Here is a 16,667-nt window from a genome sequence, read left to right on the forward strand (position 1 = left end):
ACAGGCACAGTGGTGCTTTGCGCTAAATGCTAACATGCTCACAAAGACGCTAGATGAAAGGTCACAGGAATGCAGAAATTATTTCAATTAATTCTTGGGATAGGGTCATGAATGTCTGCACCAAATGTCATGGCAATCCATCCATTTTTCACTAAAAACCACAAAAATGAACCTCATGGTGGCGCCAGAGTTAAAGTTAGGGGATCACCTAAGTTTGTAGAATTCATCCTCTGGGGATCATGAATGTTCGTACAAAATTTCCAATCAATCAATCTAATAGTTATCGAGATATTTCAGGTCTGAGCCAAACTGGTGAATCAACCGACCAACTGAGTCCGACATTGAAATCCACAGGGCCACAACAATAGCGTGTCTTAAAATGCTCAACAAAGCACTTTACTGGACTAAGAGCAGAGTGAGACTCCTGATTATACATCAGCACATACAGTAGTTAATGTGCTGACTGTCTACAGCAGACAACAGTGGGATTAACAGCTCTTAAAAATACTTAATTCCACCTGATTTAATGCTTAAATCAATGCCTGGACTTTGTTAGGGGGATTAATCCCAGCTGCCCAGGTCTAATCCCTCCCCAGTCACAACAGATGCACTGGGCCAAGTGGCAGACTGGATCCTGGAGGTGAGATGTGAGCACATTCACACCCTGTTCTCCAAACAGCACATTATCAACCTTCCAACCTAACAGACAAAAGGAAGATTTTCAGGGTCAAAACCTAAAACCATCCAAACTTTCACAATCAATTGCTTGCAGAGAAATACTGAAGAAATTCAAACATGAAAAGGGTTTGCGCTCTTGAATCCAGGGTTTTCAAGGAGTGTAGCTAACATAAACAGTGCTATCATAGGAGAACATGCCCACACTGACAAAAAAAAGTAGAAGACGCTCCTCACAAGATGAAGTTGTGCTGAGGCTGGTCCTCCGACTGAAACATTAACTTTCTAGTGCGATTTTGTCACTTTTTGAACATATATTAAAACTAATTATTTTCGCATCTCTTCTAACCTCCACTACTTTATCGGTCAGTGTGCAGGTATTTCCTCCTATGAGAAAGAAAATACTGAAGCCAAGCCAGGGTTTCTGCAGGCTTTCTCCAATTTAAATGTTTTTATTATATGACTTTTTTCAGTACTTCAAAGCAGTTCATAAAAGTAATTTCGATATAATGAATTAAATTAATCCAACATGAACCTGGAAAAGCTTAGGTAAATGGATGTATTTATGGATAAACAAATGATTCAATAAATTCATTTAAATTTTGACTAAAATCGACACTTATGAGCTTCCAAGCTGCTGCAGCTGCAGAAGTGACAGTGTTTGCTACAGATCTGGTGGTGAAATTAAACTCTACAAAAAAGGACTCAAGTAAACAGCAGCACAATCCACTGTCGCAACAATTCCTGCACAAAAATGTTGTATAACTAAGGAAGCGCCTACAACTACTTTGTGAAATATATTTAAGACCTTTTAATACCTTCTAAGGCTTTTTTCTAAAGTAAAATAGAAACTCACCCTCTGCTGAATGGTTGCATGTTTATGCTCCATTTCCCTCTTCTCCATGGCTGAATCAATCACCAGCTGATCCAGCTGAAAGTCATTTCACAAAGACAAAAATGAAAAGTACGTTCAGTGTTTCTGAAAAAAGGTACATGCCGTCAAACTCTCCATTTTGGAGTGAAATAATTCCAACATAATATAGTAGAGTAAATGCACGGTGAGAGGTAGGGATGATTCAGAGAAGGTGACACTCTTTCCACTTGCAAACAGGCTAAGCCTCCAATGACACGTTAGGTCAGTGTTTGGTAATGAAGCATTGATTCAGTTTTCCTGCAGCAGTCAACCTGCTGTGACAAACACATTAGTCTGCAATAACATATGCACCCACATGTGGTTGTGGGTAAAATGCTGGTTTGAACTGTAATAGAGCCTTTTCATTGCATGCCAAGAGGAATTTTTTTAATAGGAACAATTCACCCCAAATTAAGCAAAGTATCCAACGTATCACAACCAATCAATAAGTGGAAATTCAGCTAAATTATGTAACTGCCTCTTGTTGATAAATGAGGATCAAACCAGTTCCAATCAAGACAGCCCACCGGCGGATATGACACAGCGGACGGAGCACACACTTGGTGGTGATAACAGATGCTTTGCTCACCTCAGCAGCTAGTTTCTTCATGTACGGGTCGATGTCATCCAGCAGGTTATAGCCCTGCTGAAACAGCGAGTACTGGGCATGCATGAATGACAGCATCTGGGTGGGACAGAAGGAGGTGGTTAGAGATGACTCTCTTTGCATGTGGAATACATTATAAAGATGCAGGGGTAGTCAGAGGTGGCATGTCCATTTGTTTGTGTGTCTGCATTGACTTACAGTATCTAGGATCTCGAATTTCTTCTTTGCCTGGAGGACATTGATCTGCAGCAACAAAAATAGACATACGTTTAGACTGTCTGGAGATATCCACAACAATACACTACATTTGACAACTACCAGCAATTGAAATAGCTCCCTCTAGTGGACAGCATTTTCCCTTTTCTAACTGTAACACCATCAAACATTCGTTTGAGTTAACTCTGACACCACAAACCACAATATGTTCCATCACGGGTGAAAAGTAGAAGTGGATGCCATACACAAACACAGTCTATGGCATTTCCTGAATTAAAGCCTTTGCATTGTGTATCTTAACTGATGCAAACCTAAATGACATTTTGTGCTATATTTAAGAGGTCAGTTATTCATATAGCTGACCTTTTCTGCCTCGAGACACTTTCAATTAAGACTCAAAAGGGTAAGATGTCTGAGAGCAGTGAGAGAAGGCTGCCAGCAGACAAAATGAAGAAAGGAAAGAGGGCACGACCATCACAGCCATCACAATGAATCTGTCTCTTTGTTCCCCAAGGGAAGTCATGGGTAGGTGGTTACAACCTGTGGGCAAAATGAACCCATGCTGCATATGAACAGAGAGGAGAATGTACCACACAGGAAGGGGGGACAAACACAAACATCGCTGCAGGCTAAAGGGCTACGTCATGGTCATTCCCCGACTATACAGGCCAGTACAGTCTGTATAGTGGGAATGTCAACAAATGCATTACTTGGCTTTGAATAGATAAAGTGCGCTGAACAGATTCAAACAGTATCAGATATTTTTACAGTAATATTCATCTCCCCTCTCCACACTGACCTGTCGAACGTCACACTTTTTCTTCTCAGTCAAACAGAAACATGCAGACGTTATACACACTACGTTATAATTAGTGTTTACAATGTGTACGTGCTACACAGTCGTATGAAGAGTCACAACATCCATCTTTTTTAAATGTCCATACATCCATGTAAAAAACATATAAAACAGGCCCTCCAAAAGCTGCCAGTACGCTTCTTCAAAACTGCTTGTTGGACGTTCGAACAGCCCCAGAAACCCACTGCCCCCTAAATCATGCTGTGATTAGCCAACTATATGGAGGTGAGACAGGAGCCAGGGTTTGAATGTTTCTCTTTTCATGTGAACAACGGAGAGCAACACTATAAATGTCATCCAGAGAGAGCGTCTGAAAATGTGCCTTGTTAACCCTGAATTTAAATGATATCACGTCTCCCCCGGCTTTTAACTCCGCCTTCCAGTGTGTCCCTTGGAAACAGGCCTCAGAAATCTTTCCTAGGGGTGGCAAGATGGGGCCACTGAAAATCTTGGGGTTGCAGAAAAGTGGCTGGCTGGTTATTCAGTATCATATTTCAGTATCAAAGTAATACAGGTGATTGTTGTCTGTACAGTGCAAACAGAAACTGCTAGTAACCAAAGCAGCCTGACTTTCCAGAATGTCAACACATAGCCTTTAGCCTAAAAAATGGAGGTGTGTGCACTAAGGAGAAAAACTAAAGAGCTGAAGTTAGGGACGGCCTCAAAAGGCGCATGCAAATCAACAAATAAACACTTTTTCCTACCTTTACAATTATCTGGGCTTCCTCATATTATACACACAACCTACAGAAAAATCATGCAATATGTACCAATGCAACTTTGATTTTCACAATTTACTTCCCAGGTTTTTCTTTTAAGGTGGAGTTCAAATACAAAATCATGTTTTATTATTTGTTAAATTAAGGTATATGGTTAAACTATTATGCTATTCTATATATTTTATTGGCAGCTAAAGTTGCACATATTTGTATGAGGAGTATAAATGGCAAAATGAAGCATTCTAAACAATTCCCAGAGTACACATTTAGTATACATCCAAATACAGATATCAGCTCTGCATAACACAACCTAAATGTTTATGTCTCTGTCAGGTAGTTTCAGTTTAGTTCATGAGCACACGAAGGGAGATACGACATCCTTAAACATATAAACTTTTAGGAACATACTGTATATTCTCAAACAAGGGTTCATAGATTAATTTTTCTAACCTGTAGTACGTAGTCCAGAGCGAGGTGTCGGAAGCACTTGCGAGTGATGCTGAGCGTGCCGTGGCTTCTTCGACCTCGTGAGGCTTGTTCTTCGGTGCCTGAGCATTCTTCACCTGTGCTATTTCCATATCCTCACGCACCCTATCAAAGTGCTTCTTGGTCTCCTTGAACTTCCGAACATCCCTGACAGACACAGACAAGCAACATTTAAGTGAGACATCAGTTAAGCAAATTTACACTGGGTCACAAACAAATTAAAGTTCAGCTGAGGAGAAAGCAGAAGTACAGATATTGGATATTTAGAGCCACCACAAAGTCAATGTGAGGTTACAAGTAACCTACTCTAGCTGCATTGTTCATGATATGTCTGTGACATATTTGGACTGCAAAAGGTTGTTCTGTGTTTAATATTTAAAAACACCAAAAGGGTTTTAAGTGGTAACAAGGGTTTGTCTGCTCTTTTGGACTTCTGCTTTTTCTACCTGTGTTGAATATTTTATACTTCTACAGTTCTGCAGGGACACCTGACTGAAGTACCGTGAATTGTAGGTTTACTCACTCTTTCACAAAGTTGTGTAACTGCTGCTTTACAGACCGCTGAGCTTGATCGAACAGGATCTGAAACAGATGATAAGAAGAAATAAGCATTTCTTGATTATGTTTCTGAAACACATTTGTACACCTGGAGTTGAAAGGCATGGGTAAAATAAAACCTTGAGACGGTCCACCGGACCAGACACCACAGCAGGTGCTGTGATCGGTCCAGAGGAGAGGAAAGAGAGCAGGAGCAGTGCAGGCCCAGCTTGGACTTAAGGCTGCTCCTGGCTTATGTCCAGTCTAGGCTGGCCAAATCACAGACTGTTGTGCCCACATCTTTAGAGACCTGCTACATCAAGCACTTGCCAGGCAGCCCTGTGTTCTGAGCCAACAAGATGAGAGGAGGCAGATTCTGTGTTTACGTCGATGATGCTTGGTGCTGAAATGCAATCAGAGTGGATGGTCCCCAAATTAAGAACTTTTTTATGTGAAGATGAAAACTATATTATAATCACTATCTTACTGCTGTTTACACTCTCCCAAATGAAACAAACTAAAAAAATGTATAGGCCTATATAGTTTGATTTTTATTTATTTTTTAAGTTACCCTATTATTACCTTACCCTATTATAAATGTAATATGTCAAAAGGGACTACAAATGTTCATTTCGTTTGTACAACCTTGTGTTCTTTAATGATAAATAAATTGCCTTGATAATGTTCATACTACTGCTAGTGCAGAACTGCTGGTAGTATAAATGGTTTTGACTTTTACTTGCAGTGGAGTACTTTTACTTAAATAAAGGATCTGAACACTACTTTTTCCACCACTCACCCAACAGAAACATAAAAAAAATATCACCAACACTAAGGTGAAAACAACCCATTGTTGTACTAGTTAAGCCAATATCGTGTCAGTGCTGGTCAATTTTGACCCAGTGATTTTTAGTGTGAGACAAAAAGATGATTAGAAGAAGAAGAATTAACTACTGTTTGATTATTTGCTTTAAACTATTAAACCAATACAGCACAATAAAATAAAAACAATGCATGCATTTTGCCATTTCTCATTCCAAGTAAGAAGATTTTTGGAGGGAAAACAACAAAGTGCTACTCTCAATCCACCTGCAATGTACTTCTAACCAACAGAGGGCGACAAAGCACAGCCTTTTCCACATGATGCATACGGATGCATACAAATAAGGCACATAAGCCCTTAATGCCAGTTGGAATGAATAGTGGAGGAATGTCACACTGACTCAAACTAAACTCGCTCTAACACAATAACACGCCGCCTTTGGTTAGGTGTTTTACATTCAAGATCCCTCCTCCTCTCTCCGAGCACATCCTCTGTGATTGTTCCTGCCATGCTGCTGCTGCTGCTGCTGCTAAATAGGTCACTCGGGCAGAGAGGGAGGGAGGAAGTGAGTGAGAGGGAGGAGGCTTTTGGTACAATGTGACCCTGCAGAACCTGCATCCAATGCAAACCCAGACAATTTGTCAGAGCCCATGTACTATCACCATAGCCTGAGCAGCAAGATTGGTTAAAGGGTATGCATCATCATCCTGCCTGAATAATTGGATATACAACTGTGCGCGTGGATTAGAAGATTTGAGTTAGCAAGGCTCTATAAAACTAGGCTTATGGGTGTTTTAACTCAGGGATTAAAGGTGCTGATGATGAGTAAGACACTTGTCTATAGTTGCCACTACACAGTGTACAGTGAGAGCCACTAACCAGCAAAAAAATAAGTTTAGATGACTTTAATTTGACCAGACTTAAAAATAAAAATGTGGCTGAGATGGAAGTGGTCAGTTTCATTGTATTCCTGCCATCTGCTCTAAGAGAGACGTGTTTGTTTTGATGGTGGGTTAAGGCTTCATTTTACTGCTCTATAAATTCACTGGATCCAAATATGTGTGAGAGTGGAACAACAAAGGAGCCCTCCCATCCTTGTTGCAGCTTCATGGTTCTGCCATCACATCGGAAACCATCCACTTTCAAGTATATGATTAATGAGCAAAGGAATACTGCACCAGACACTGACTTATCCAACTCACCAGTAACACACTAACACATAAGCCAACCTTTATAGTCAAGTTAATCAGGGGCTTTTTAAATGGCTTCTTGCAAAGCGTCATGTTCAAAGACCCACTCTGTTTGACTGCAAATCATTAGGGTTTGATTGTGCATGTGTGGTCAATCTGTTCTCCTCCTGGCTGTCTTTAACAAGCTCTTAGAAAAGCGCAAGTGAGAACTGGAGTCTTGTGCCATCAAGGGCTCCCACAAACATCCAAGGACTCAAAACAGTGCGTTTGAGTGTCAGATAAGGTTGGGCAATGTACAGACAGGACTGAGGTGGCCGGTGGCTCAATGTACTCATTAAAAGTTGTCAACAAGCACACCTCCATGTTTGTGTGTGTGAGTGGTGGCAGGCAAAATGCTGTGAGACGTCCCGGCTCTGGGGGTAGTGTAGCATTCCCGAACTGCTTTGTGGCAAGTTGACACCCTACATTTATTGGACATGAAGCCACAGGTGGTCTCTGTGGGATGTGAACCAGCCCGACTGACAGAGTCATGGGCACGATTAACTATAACAATATGCCTAAAAGAATTTTGTATTTTATGTATATCCAGAGTTTTGACCATAAGTAGTGGTATGGAGCAACATTTGTTATTGAATGGTTCCCTGTTTTTTTTGTATATTGTGCACGCCTTGAGGACACATATGCACAAGTGCAAGCACAGAAAAAGACGTTCCTTTTGAAGGTTTCACACACTGCACTTTACACTTTCATTACAGACATCTGGTGCACCTACTGTAACTATAGACTTTCAGTAGTTTTGAATGAGATCCTTTTTTTGTTTTGATTTGAAATCTTCTCAGCAAATAATGACATAACCTTTTATTCTCACATTCAACAGACAGAGCAACATACACAACAGAGTTGGACGAACAAAGAAAACATATTTTAAGTAAGTAGGTATGTAAGGAATATCCGGCACATCTTCCATGAGTTGATATCAGAGCTAAAGAATGAGACGTCCATCACAATGGACTACTGTTCTGAGTCTCACTTTGCTAATTTCCCAGTTTGAACACAGACTGGTCTCATGAAATCAGTCAAGCATTTATCTTTGGCGATCTACATAACAGTAAGCACACAACCTCTGTCGAGGCAGACAGAAAATGTCAAATAATGGCAGGAAAAACTTTTATCTTAGACTTTATTAAGGAAAGTTAACTGATCATACTTCAACAAGCCTCTTTCATGGTAACAGTTCCAACGACTGAAAACAAGTCGTTGGTAAAGCCTGGCTTCTGCCGTTGCCTCTGCACACCATTTGTTATAGAGCACTGCTCAGTAGGAAGAACAACAAAATGTAAATGCCTCTCAATACAATGTAGTCCAGTACAAAACCAGCTTTAAATATAACCTCAATAAAAAACCTCTAGAAAAGACAACAATAACTTGGAACATACTCCATTTACTGCCTTTATTATTTATTGATATAGTGTGTGGCGGATCTGTTCTTCAACAAATGGATGTCCAAATAATGGAGATCAGAATTCCTTGTATTCGTACTACTCAAGTGCTTCAAGCCTACACAATTAATCAATGACCATGAATGTTAGGGCACAAATAGAAGTGTTTTATTTAAGTATCAGTCTCTCTGTCAGGCCACTGCGCTTCCTTTGAGGACACATTTTCATCTATTTTTACTTTCTGAACAAAGGACATAGTTATAGCCTGTAAGGAATGATAATAAGGATTGCAGTTGCAGACAGAAATGTCTCCCTGCTGCGTCTTGCTTTGTTTTCCTGTTTCCAAATATAACCGGAGACACCGGAGCTGGCATCTCACGTGGGAATTCATTCATTCAGTATGTACAGCCTACTGCATGAACAAATGCGTTAAATCAGGAAAATCAAACAGTATGTATGTATCTTACATAAAATATTTATTATTATTACCTAAATTCTTCCATCCATATGTCTTCTCTCTACCTACTGTAAATCCCATTAGCTCCTATATATAATCCTTTTCTAAGACTTGTCAGTTCAGATGTTCATCCCTCTTTGCATATGTGTGTCACTCTTCCCTCATTTCTAATGGATGTTCAGAGAGTCAAACATAAGTCAATAATTTATTGAGTATTCATATGGAGTTTCATGCTTGAATTAAACAGGGACTGTTACATCTTGGCCTGATTCTGTTGATGCTTCTGCCCATCTGAAAGAAAAATCTATTGTGAAATCTTTGGACGGGAAAAGGCTCTGAGCTAAAGTAAAAAGGAGCTACGCTTGGCTTGCGTTTGACATTCATAGAAACAGAGCCTGTTTGTTCTGTTATGTGGTACTGGACTGGCAAGAGAGCCGAGCTATCAGGAAAAAGAGGGAAGCGAGGGCCAAGACTCCTTTATACTTTTCTTGAATTGCTTGTCTGAGCTTCCGTCCATGTATATGCTCAAACATATGTGCTGTTTGTGTTTATTTTATGCGTTTTAAAAAGGCAACCGAGCGCATGCCTGCAACAAGCGCAGTTGACACTCAGCAGTCCCATTTGTACGGTGCCATTTCATATTCTTGAGTGTCTGTGTCTGGCAGCTGCACAGCAAGGCATGCACACAGAGGGACATCCGTCACAGGTAGCAGATATAACCATCATCATTTCTTATTCATTGGAGCACTGCTGGAGTCCCGCGGCTACGGGAGCACTGCACAGTTAATGCACACATGGTGTCTTTCCTGATTAAAATACAAACATAAAAAAACTGTCAACAGAAAATGTTACAGCTTTAGCTAAAAGTCTTTAATATCAGTGGATCATGAGGATCTCATTAAGTTCACACCATTGCAAATAGGATCTTTTCTTTGAAATCTTTCATCTCTGGGGAATCCCTCTTACCGTTTCAGCCTTGAAAGCCTCCCGTGCTCTGTTCTGCTTTTACATCAAAGTAACAAAGAAAACCTTTGAGTGCCAATCATATTAATGTCCAGTCAGGCTATTGGCTCTAATAGACTGGAGGGAGGGAGAGGGGAAACAGGAGGCTGAAAACCCAGCTGAGCTTACGGTAGAAGAGGCCAGCTGGTCCTAGTCCAAACCATGCTCTCTTATGGTCTCTAAAGTGTGATACATTGAAACAGACAAACAGGGAGTCTGTCAGTCTGACAGAAACACTGACAGACTGACAGACCACATCTGACTGGAACTGGAAGGCACTAGAAATAGAAAGAAGAAGTTATAATATTAATGCATTTACAAAGGGCCAGCAAAACAAAAGGAAGGCCTTCAACATAACGCATCTGAATTCTTCAGCCTACAGCTTTTGCATTATTTTTGCATTATATTGTACATGTCTATCTACTTCAAGTTTAAGGATCAGCAGCTGTCAAATATTTATATACTACAGATCTATAAATAAAGATTGTTTCCATGAAACCATTCAGTAGATTTTTAATATTTCAGATACAGTATAAGATTGTACACATGTCTGAGCTGAATGTACGATGATAATAATTGTAAGGGGGAATGTACACGCTAATACTCGTTTATTAGCTTCACTTAACTAAAACAGATGGAGTCTGATACAATAAATCCCGCCTTCTTGAAGGTTATAATGTACATTTTTATTTGTTTTAAAGATGTGTTGATTCAACTTCATGCACATTTTAAGGGGATGTAGTTTGTGGTGCTGTTGAATTTGTATGATGTTGGGAGTGTTTCTAATAATAAGTCTGTCCTCATTGATAATATATAAGGCGATAACGATCTCTTTGTGTTATTGGAAAGTTGTATAAAATATTAGCAAACAGTTGAACGTTTACACATCCAGCATATATGGAGCAACAGTAGCATTCATTTGTAGTCATGAAGGCCTATATGTCCACCTGAAGAATGTAAATCCACTATCACTCTCCTTTTAGCTCTTTTCTGGTCTCCACCAACTCCTGAGGGAAATATCTGGTTCTTTAGCTGCTAAATGCTCCACTACGTTCACCAAGTTGTCCGTCTCCTGTTTGGTGCTGGGAAGGTACTGTACAGTGGATTTTTAGAAAACATCTGCCTGCTGCGGCTGTAAAAAACACTATAAGAACAGTGAGAGAGAAAGACAGAACCAAAACAGCAAAGTTGAGGGCCAGAAAACCAATAAGCTGAAAGATGCAAAAAGGCACTGTAGAGCGGAGGAGAACTACAAAGTTGGGTGCTAATTCTCTGTGAGTTCATCGCCTATACATATAGTCATGTGATCTATTGCTGATATAAAAATACTGATAATAGCGAGGACAGTATCATTAAAGACTTACACTGTGTCTCAATATGCGCTCTTCCATATTTACAATTCCTATTTGAGTGTATCAGTGCGTTCACACTGACAAGTATGGCTAAATGTAGTGCACTATAAGTACCTGGGTACTCATGACGGTGAAAATGTTGAGTGTGGACCACCAACCTGTTTTCAGACTTGTGAAAGGGAAGAGGTTGCGACAAGCAAGTAAAAATATGTTGATGGTGCCAAAGATAACAAAAACAGGGATTTATTAATCTTGTATCATGCTAGACTTTAGTGGCTCATAACATATGGAATTATTTTGCAGATACTCCAGTTCAAGATGAGATTAAACTTTGCTGTGGATGTCAGTTTGTGAGCCGCAAAAAAGGCCCAGCAACAGATGAGGTAAGCCTCGTTTTTAGCCTAGCCGACTGTTGGAAATGCCTTTTGCTATGCCGTAACACATATCAAAAAATGGCGAACACTGATGAAAGGATCTAAATATCTAAAACAGGTTTTTCAAAAATTTCATATGACCAAAGCATCCTCCCATCAGTCTTATTCACTAAAATATATTGATGAGTTCTCTGTCACTGCAAACAAACTCAACAGTTTAGCGCAAAGATTGGGCGCCTAGTGACCTGCTGAATTTCAAAGGTTAATTGTTATATAATAGAAATGATGAGAAACATCCGTATTGTCCTGTTATGTACATTCCTGCCATTCCATGTCTGTCATCATGTTTTCGATCATGTTGGCTGCCCATACACACATATGCATCAGACATGAGGACAGTATTGTGGGGCTACATGCCACCAACGGTCACGCACATACATATTGTACACTTGCCTGACCATATGCATAGGTTATACAGGGTTACAGCTAGAGCTAATCCATGCATTTGGCTGAGTGACCGAAACCATTAACCCTCCATTTGGAAAGCTGACCTCTCTACCGATAGACTGTCACTGAATGGATTGGAGGGAGTGGCTGATTTGCGATCAAACATCTTTGTTATGGCTTCAGAAAGGAATGTGATCGACGCACACACTGCACTTTATAGCATCAATAATCACACAACGGGTTCAAGCTAATGGACTTCAAAGGGCCTCGGAGGGGCAGGATGGGGGGCAGGGGATCGGGAGCCTTAAAGGCAGGGAGGGGAAACCACAGAGCAGTAACGCAGGTGCTCTATTTAATGCCACAGGAAATGTATAGATTAATACAAAATACAGTAACAAAGCTGGGAGTAAAGTATCAGTGTAGATAAATGCATATTCATCTAATAAGTTGGCATGAATGATCATTGAAAATATAGGGAGAGTGCTGGTCAAGTTTTAATTTCCATCGTGAAATGGAAATTGTTTTTATACAGTTGACTGATCTGATCTTAGAAGAATCTCCTCGACAACTTAAAATGAGCTCTTTCGGTGTTACATTAAACAGTTGACTTTCATTTTCTTTGTGCTTAAGAGATGAAGATCGAGATAATACGTTTATTACTCTTTCTTTTTATTTTTAATATCTCTTACCTCTCCTGCACAATCCTTGCTATGTCTGTTTTTATATACTTGTGTTTTATCTGCTCTTTGTGCTTTTAATAATAAGTTTAAAAAATGCATCGTTTACCTTGTGCTGTTAAACTGACGGCATGCAATTCAGACTTGTGCCATGTTGAAACGTTACTTGGTCTGACCCAGTAAGATTGTAGTTGTGACTAAAACATTGTGCTCATTCAGACATGAGACCAACATGTGAAAATGCCATCATACTGACGTAAATGGCTGCACGTCTGAAAGGGGTTTTAAAAAGATTATAGTCTGTGAGACTGTTTGAGATGTGATACAGCTCTGACTGACAAGTACAGTACTGACAGACAGATTTAATGATGTGTGAAAGAAGTAATCCACATGGAATCAGCAAAAACACAGCTCAGCTTGACCCATCGGTATTGTTCTAAAGGGAATTTAAGGGAATAATGAGGCCCAGTTAACTTAAATCCCAGTTAATGTTAGCATTTCAAGATGGGATGATATCATTGTACTGCTCTGTCTCACTCTACTGTATGTGGAGCATATGGGCACAGTCTGGAGAGAAGGCTGACTTACCATGTGGTAGTTGATGATTTCTTGGAGGCTTTCACCACACTTTTCCAGGCACTCCTGCAAAGAAAAAAGCATATTATAACATCATCCTTTAACCACACAATACATAAAGAAAATTTCTCAGACCTGCTGCTGTGTTTACTTCTGAGAGTAAAGAAAAGTAAAGAAGAAAATAAAAGCTGCCACAAACTGAAACCAAAATGTATTTGAATTCTAAACTGAAGAAAGTAAACACTATATGGTAAAATTAAGTCAAAGCTGGTTAATGTCACTGATGTGTAAAGGATTTTTCCCCTTCAATCTTGTACAGGAAAAAGAACTATAATTGCAGGGCTGATTCAGTTCTCTTTTACAATGGAAACTACAAATACGAAGACTTTAATAAGAAACTCACAATTAGTCATACGGTTGAAGCCAAGAAGGCTTTTAATAGTACTTAATGTAAGCTGCAGCAATGAAAATAGTCCAGACTGCTGCGAGCCAAGTCAAAAGTAAGTTTCCAGACCGGATATGATCCTCACTTACTAATCTGTTGGTAACCAGGTTTACTCACACACACAAAAACATCCAGAGCTGTAAGGCAAACACCCAAAGAGGTGGAAAGTCCACCATCCCAGGAGACACTAGCTGTAACGATACTATTTACTAAAAGACAGAATAATATGACAAAAAAGACAATAAAACCACAATAAAAGCTATAATGGTTCAAACAGAGGCTCAGATGAAATGACTTGGATACGTTTCCCAACTCATCAGAACCTCACCGAGATCATCTCATCCTTCTTGCACTGCTGAGACAGATCCCGGATGCCGTTGACGAAGAGCTTGTTGGCGCTGACATACGCCTTCCCTGCTTCAATCATCCCACTGCATAGCTTCACCAGCTGTAGAGTAGAGAATCACATTTGGAGGGGATAAATGACGGTCATCACTTTCACCACACACATCATACTAATGTCAGCAGGGACGTAGTTAACATTAAAGACAATGAGGACGTGTCCTCTGTGTTGTTTCTGGGAATCGGCATCATCATCACAGTATATATATTAATTTTACTACCTATGTTATAGTAAGATTTTTATAATTAAGTTTATCCATCAGAGTATATATATATTTATGTGCATACCTGTCTACAACCTGTTTTAATAACCTGACTACCCCACTTTATTTTTATGGGTTTTTATTAAGTCTTTGGCTGATTTTGAGATTTTTTCAGAAGAATATTGAATATTAGATTTGACCTGTTTTTAGGCCAAAACAATTAAAGGGAATATCTCCACCAGAATTATATTCCCAGCATTGAAGAGGCATCTTTGCATTTTAAACTTCATGTAGGGAGACAATCTCAGACAACAATTTAGCCTTTGGAGTCAACGACAAATGTTTCGGGGCTTCTGGTGCATCCAGCAACACTTCCTTTTCTGTTGTTTATATGTATATGTCTGTTTCATTGTTTATAGACCAATTAGCAATCTTGAAACCATTTGACTGTCATGAATTCAATGCAGATCATTTTTTTAAAAAAGCTAATAAAAAGCTGATCTCTAAGGTTCATAAATTGACTAAATCAAAGTAAAACAAAAGCCCAAGTGTTCCAAGACTGCATTCCAGCCAATGCATTGCGCATCATGCCCGATCAAACATGATTAGTCAATACTACTCGACTACAAACAGAAACCAGAACGCTTCCAATACCAAAATCTTCACTTGCCTACAGATTGCATTCATATGTCTGTTTATAGAGATTAGCAGGGAGATAACTTTTACAGAAAATATATTTTAACAGTTAAACAGATACATAAAATGTGAAAAAAGTATTTACATACTTTACTTTTGGGGTTGGGCTTGTGCAGCATGTGGGAATTTGGACTTATGAATTCAGTATGTGTAAAATCCTTTATATGTGACAAGGCTTGTCACTATCACTGTGTTACAATCAACGCTTCAGGGTGGCAACTTTTAGGGCTCAATATCAGATGCTCAGCCACAATACTCTACATTTGCAACATTTTTGAGCCCATTACCCCCACATAGACCAGGATGTACAGTATGTCATACAGTTGCATGTTTGTTGTCTAGTTATCACCTGTGGAAACATACGGTAGTAGCTCCCCTGACATTTGCAGGCCACCCGGCACACATGAAGCTATATAGCAGAGGCTTAATGTTATCCAGGACTGGTAAATTGATAACAGACACTGATAGTTCAGCTTGTATGTTTTGTGTATGACTTTTGAACATGCTACAATGTTTTCTCTGCGGCTGTCAGCAAATGATGTATGATGTGTACCATAAAGCCTGCCTTGTTTAGCTTCTATATTTTCATGTTTTTCAGTACCCTTTGGTCCAAGCTGTTAACCAGATACAAGACTGAGCAATTTAGTTTAAAGGAATTGTATGACATTTTGGGAATCATGCTTATTCGCTATTATAAGATCAATACCCCTCTCATGTCTGACACTAGCTAGAAGCTAGAGCCAACACATGATTCATTTAGCTTAGCATAAAGACATTTTGAAAATGCACCTACCAGCACCTCTAAAGCTCACTAGTTAACATGTTATATCTTGCTTGCATCACAGAGCCAGGCTAGCTACTTCCCACTGCTTATAGTCTTTATGCTAGCCTCCTGGCTTTAGCTTCATATTTCATGTATAGACATGAAAATGGTATCGATCTACTTATCTAAATTTCATTAAGAAAGTGAATACTATACTGTAGTTACAAAAAATGCTTTGAGCTAATTGCTAATGTCATCATGCTAACATACTCACAATGACAATGCTAACATGTTGATGGTGAGCAGGTTTAATTTTTTCCATGTTCAAAAAAAGGAATTACCATGCTCATCGTAGTTTAACATGCTATACATTTGCTAATTACGGCTAAACGCAAAGTATATTTGATCATAGACAAATTAAAATCTTGACCTGGTGATAGATGCAAAGTCAAGGGATCTCTTAAGTTATAACAGCTCATCCATTTACTAGCACACTAATGTAGGTAGATGCTTCTAAACCTATAGCTGAACCAAAGTTACAGAGATCCCAACTTATTTTTAACTAATGGTTTGCAATCTAGATCAGAAAATCATATTTAAATATGAATCACTGAATAGTTTCTTTTGTACTATTTCCGCCTCTCATAATGTTAAACTCTGCAACTGGATTAAATTAGAATCATTCATGCACAGCACAGGAACAAGTATTAAGTGATCCCAGAAGCACAGATGTTATCAGATTCAGATGCCAGTGAGTAAGTATAAGTCAGTGTAAGTTGTTAAATTGGTCTCTCTCCAGTATCTTGATGGAT

The 16,667-nt window shown here is 39.3% G+C and overlaps 1 protein-coding gene across 1 annotated transcript in view; it reads right to left on the minus strand.

Moving 5' to 3' along the window:
* The window catches only part of acap3a (ArfGAP with coiled-coil, ankyrin repeat and PH domains 3a), a 69,114-nt gene that overhangs the window by 20,603 nt on the left and 31,844 nt on the right, over positions 1-16,667 (minus strand). Inside the window, 8 exon segments of the mRNA XM_038721905.1 lie at positions 1,532-1,606; positions 2,178-2,273; positions 2,394-2,438; positions 4,437-4,495; positions 4,498-4,619; positions 4,996-5,054; positions 13,359-13,412; positions 14,120-14,239. Of these exon segments, the coding sequence (XP_038577833.1) occupies positions 1,532-1,606; positions 2,178-2,273; positions 2,394-2,438; positions 4,437-4,495; positions 4,498-4,619; positions 4,996-5,054; positions 13,359-13,412; positions 14,120-14,239 (630 nt within the window).

The sequence above is a fragment of the Micropterus salmoides genome, unplaced genomic scaffold, assembly GCF_014851395.1.
Source record: "Micropterus salmoides isolate LMB-PRFRI ecotype aquatic unplaced genomic scaffold, ASM1485139v1 Ms_hic_scaffold_16, whole genome shotgun sequence".
NCBI classification, from domain to species: domain Eukaryota; kingdom Metazoa; phylum Chordata; class Actinopteri; order Centrarchiformes; family Centrarchidae; genus Micropterus; species Micropterus salmoides.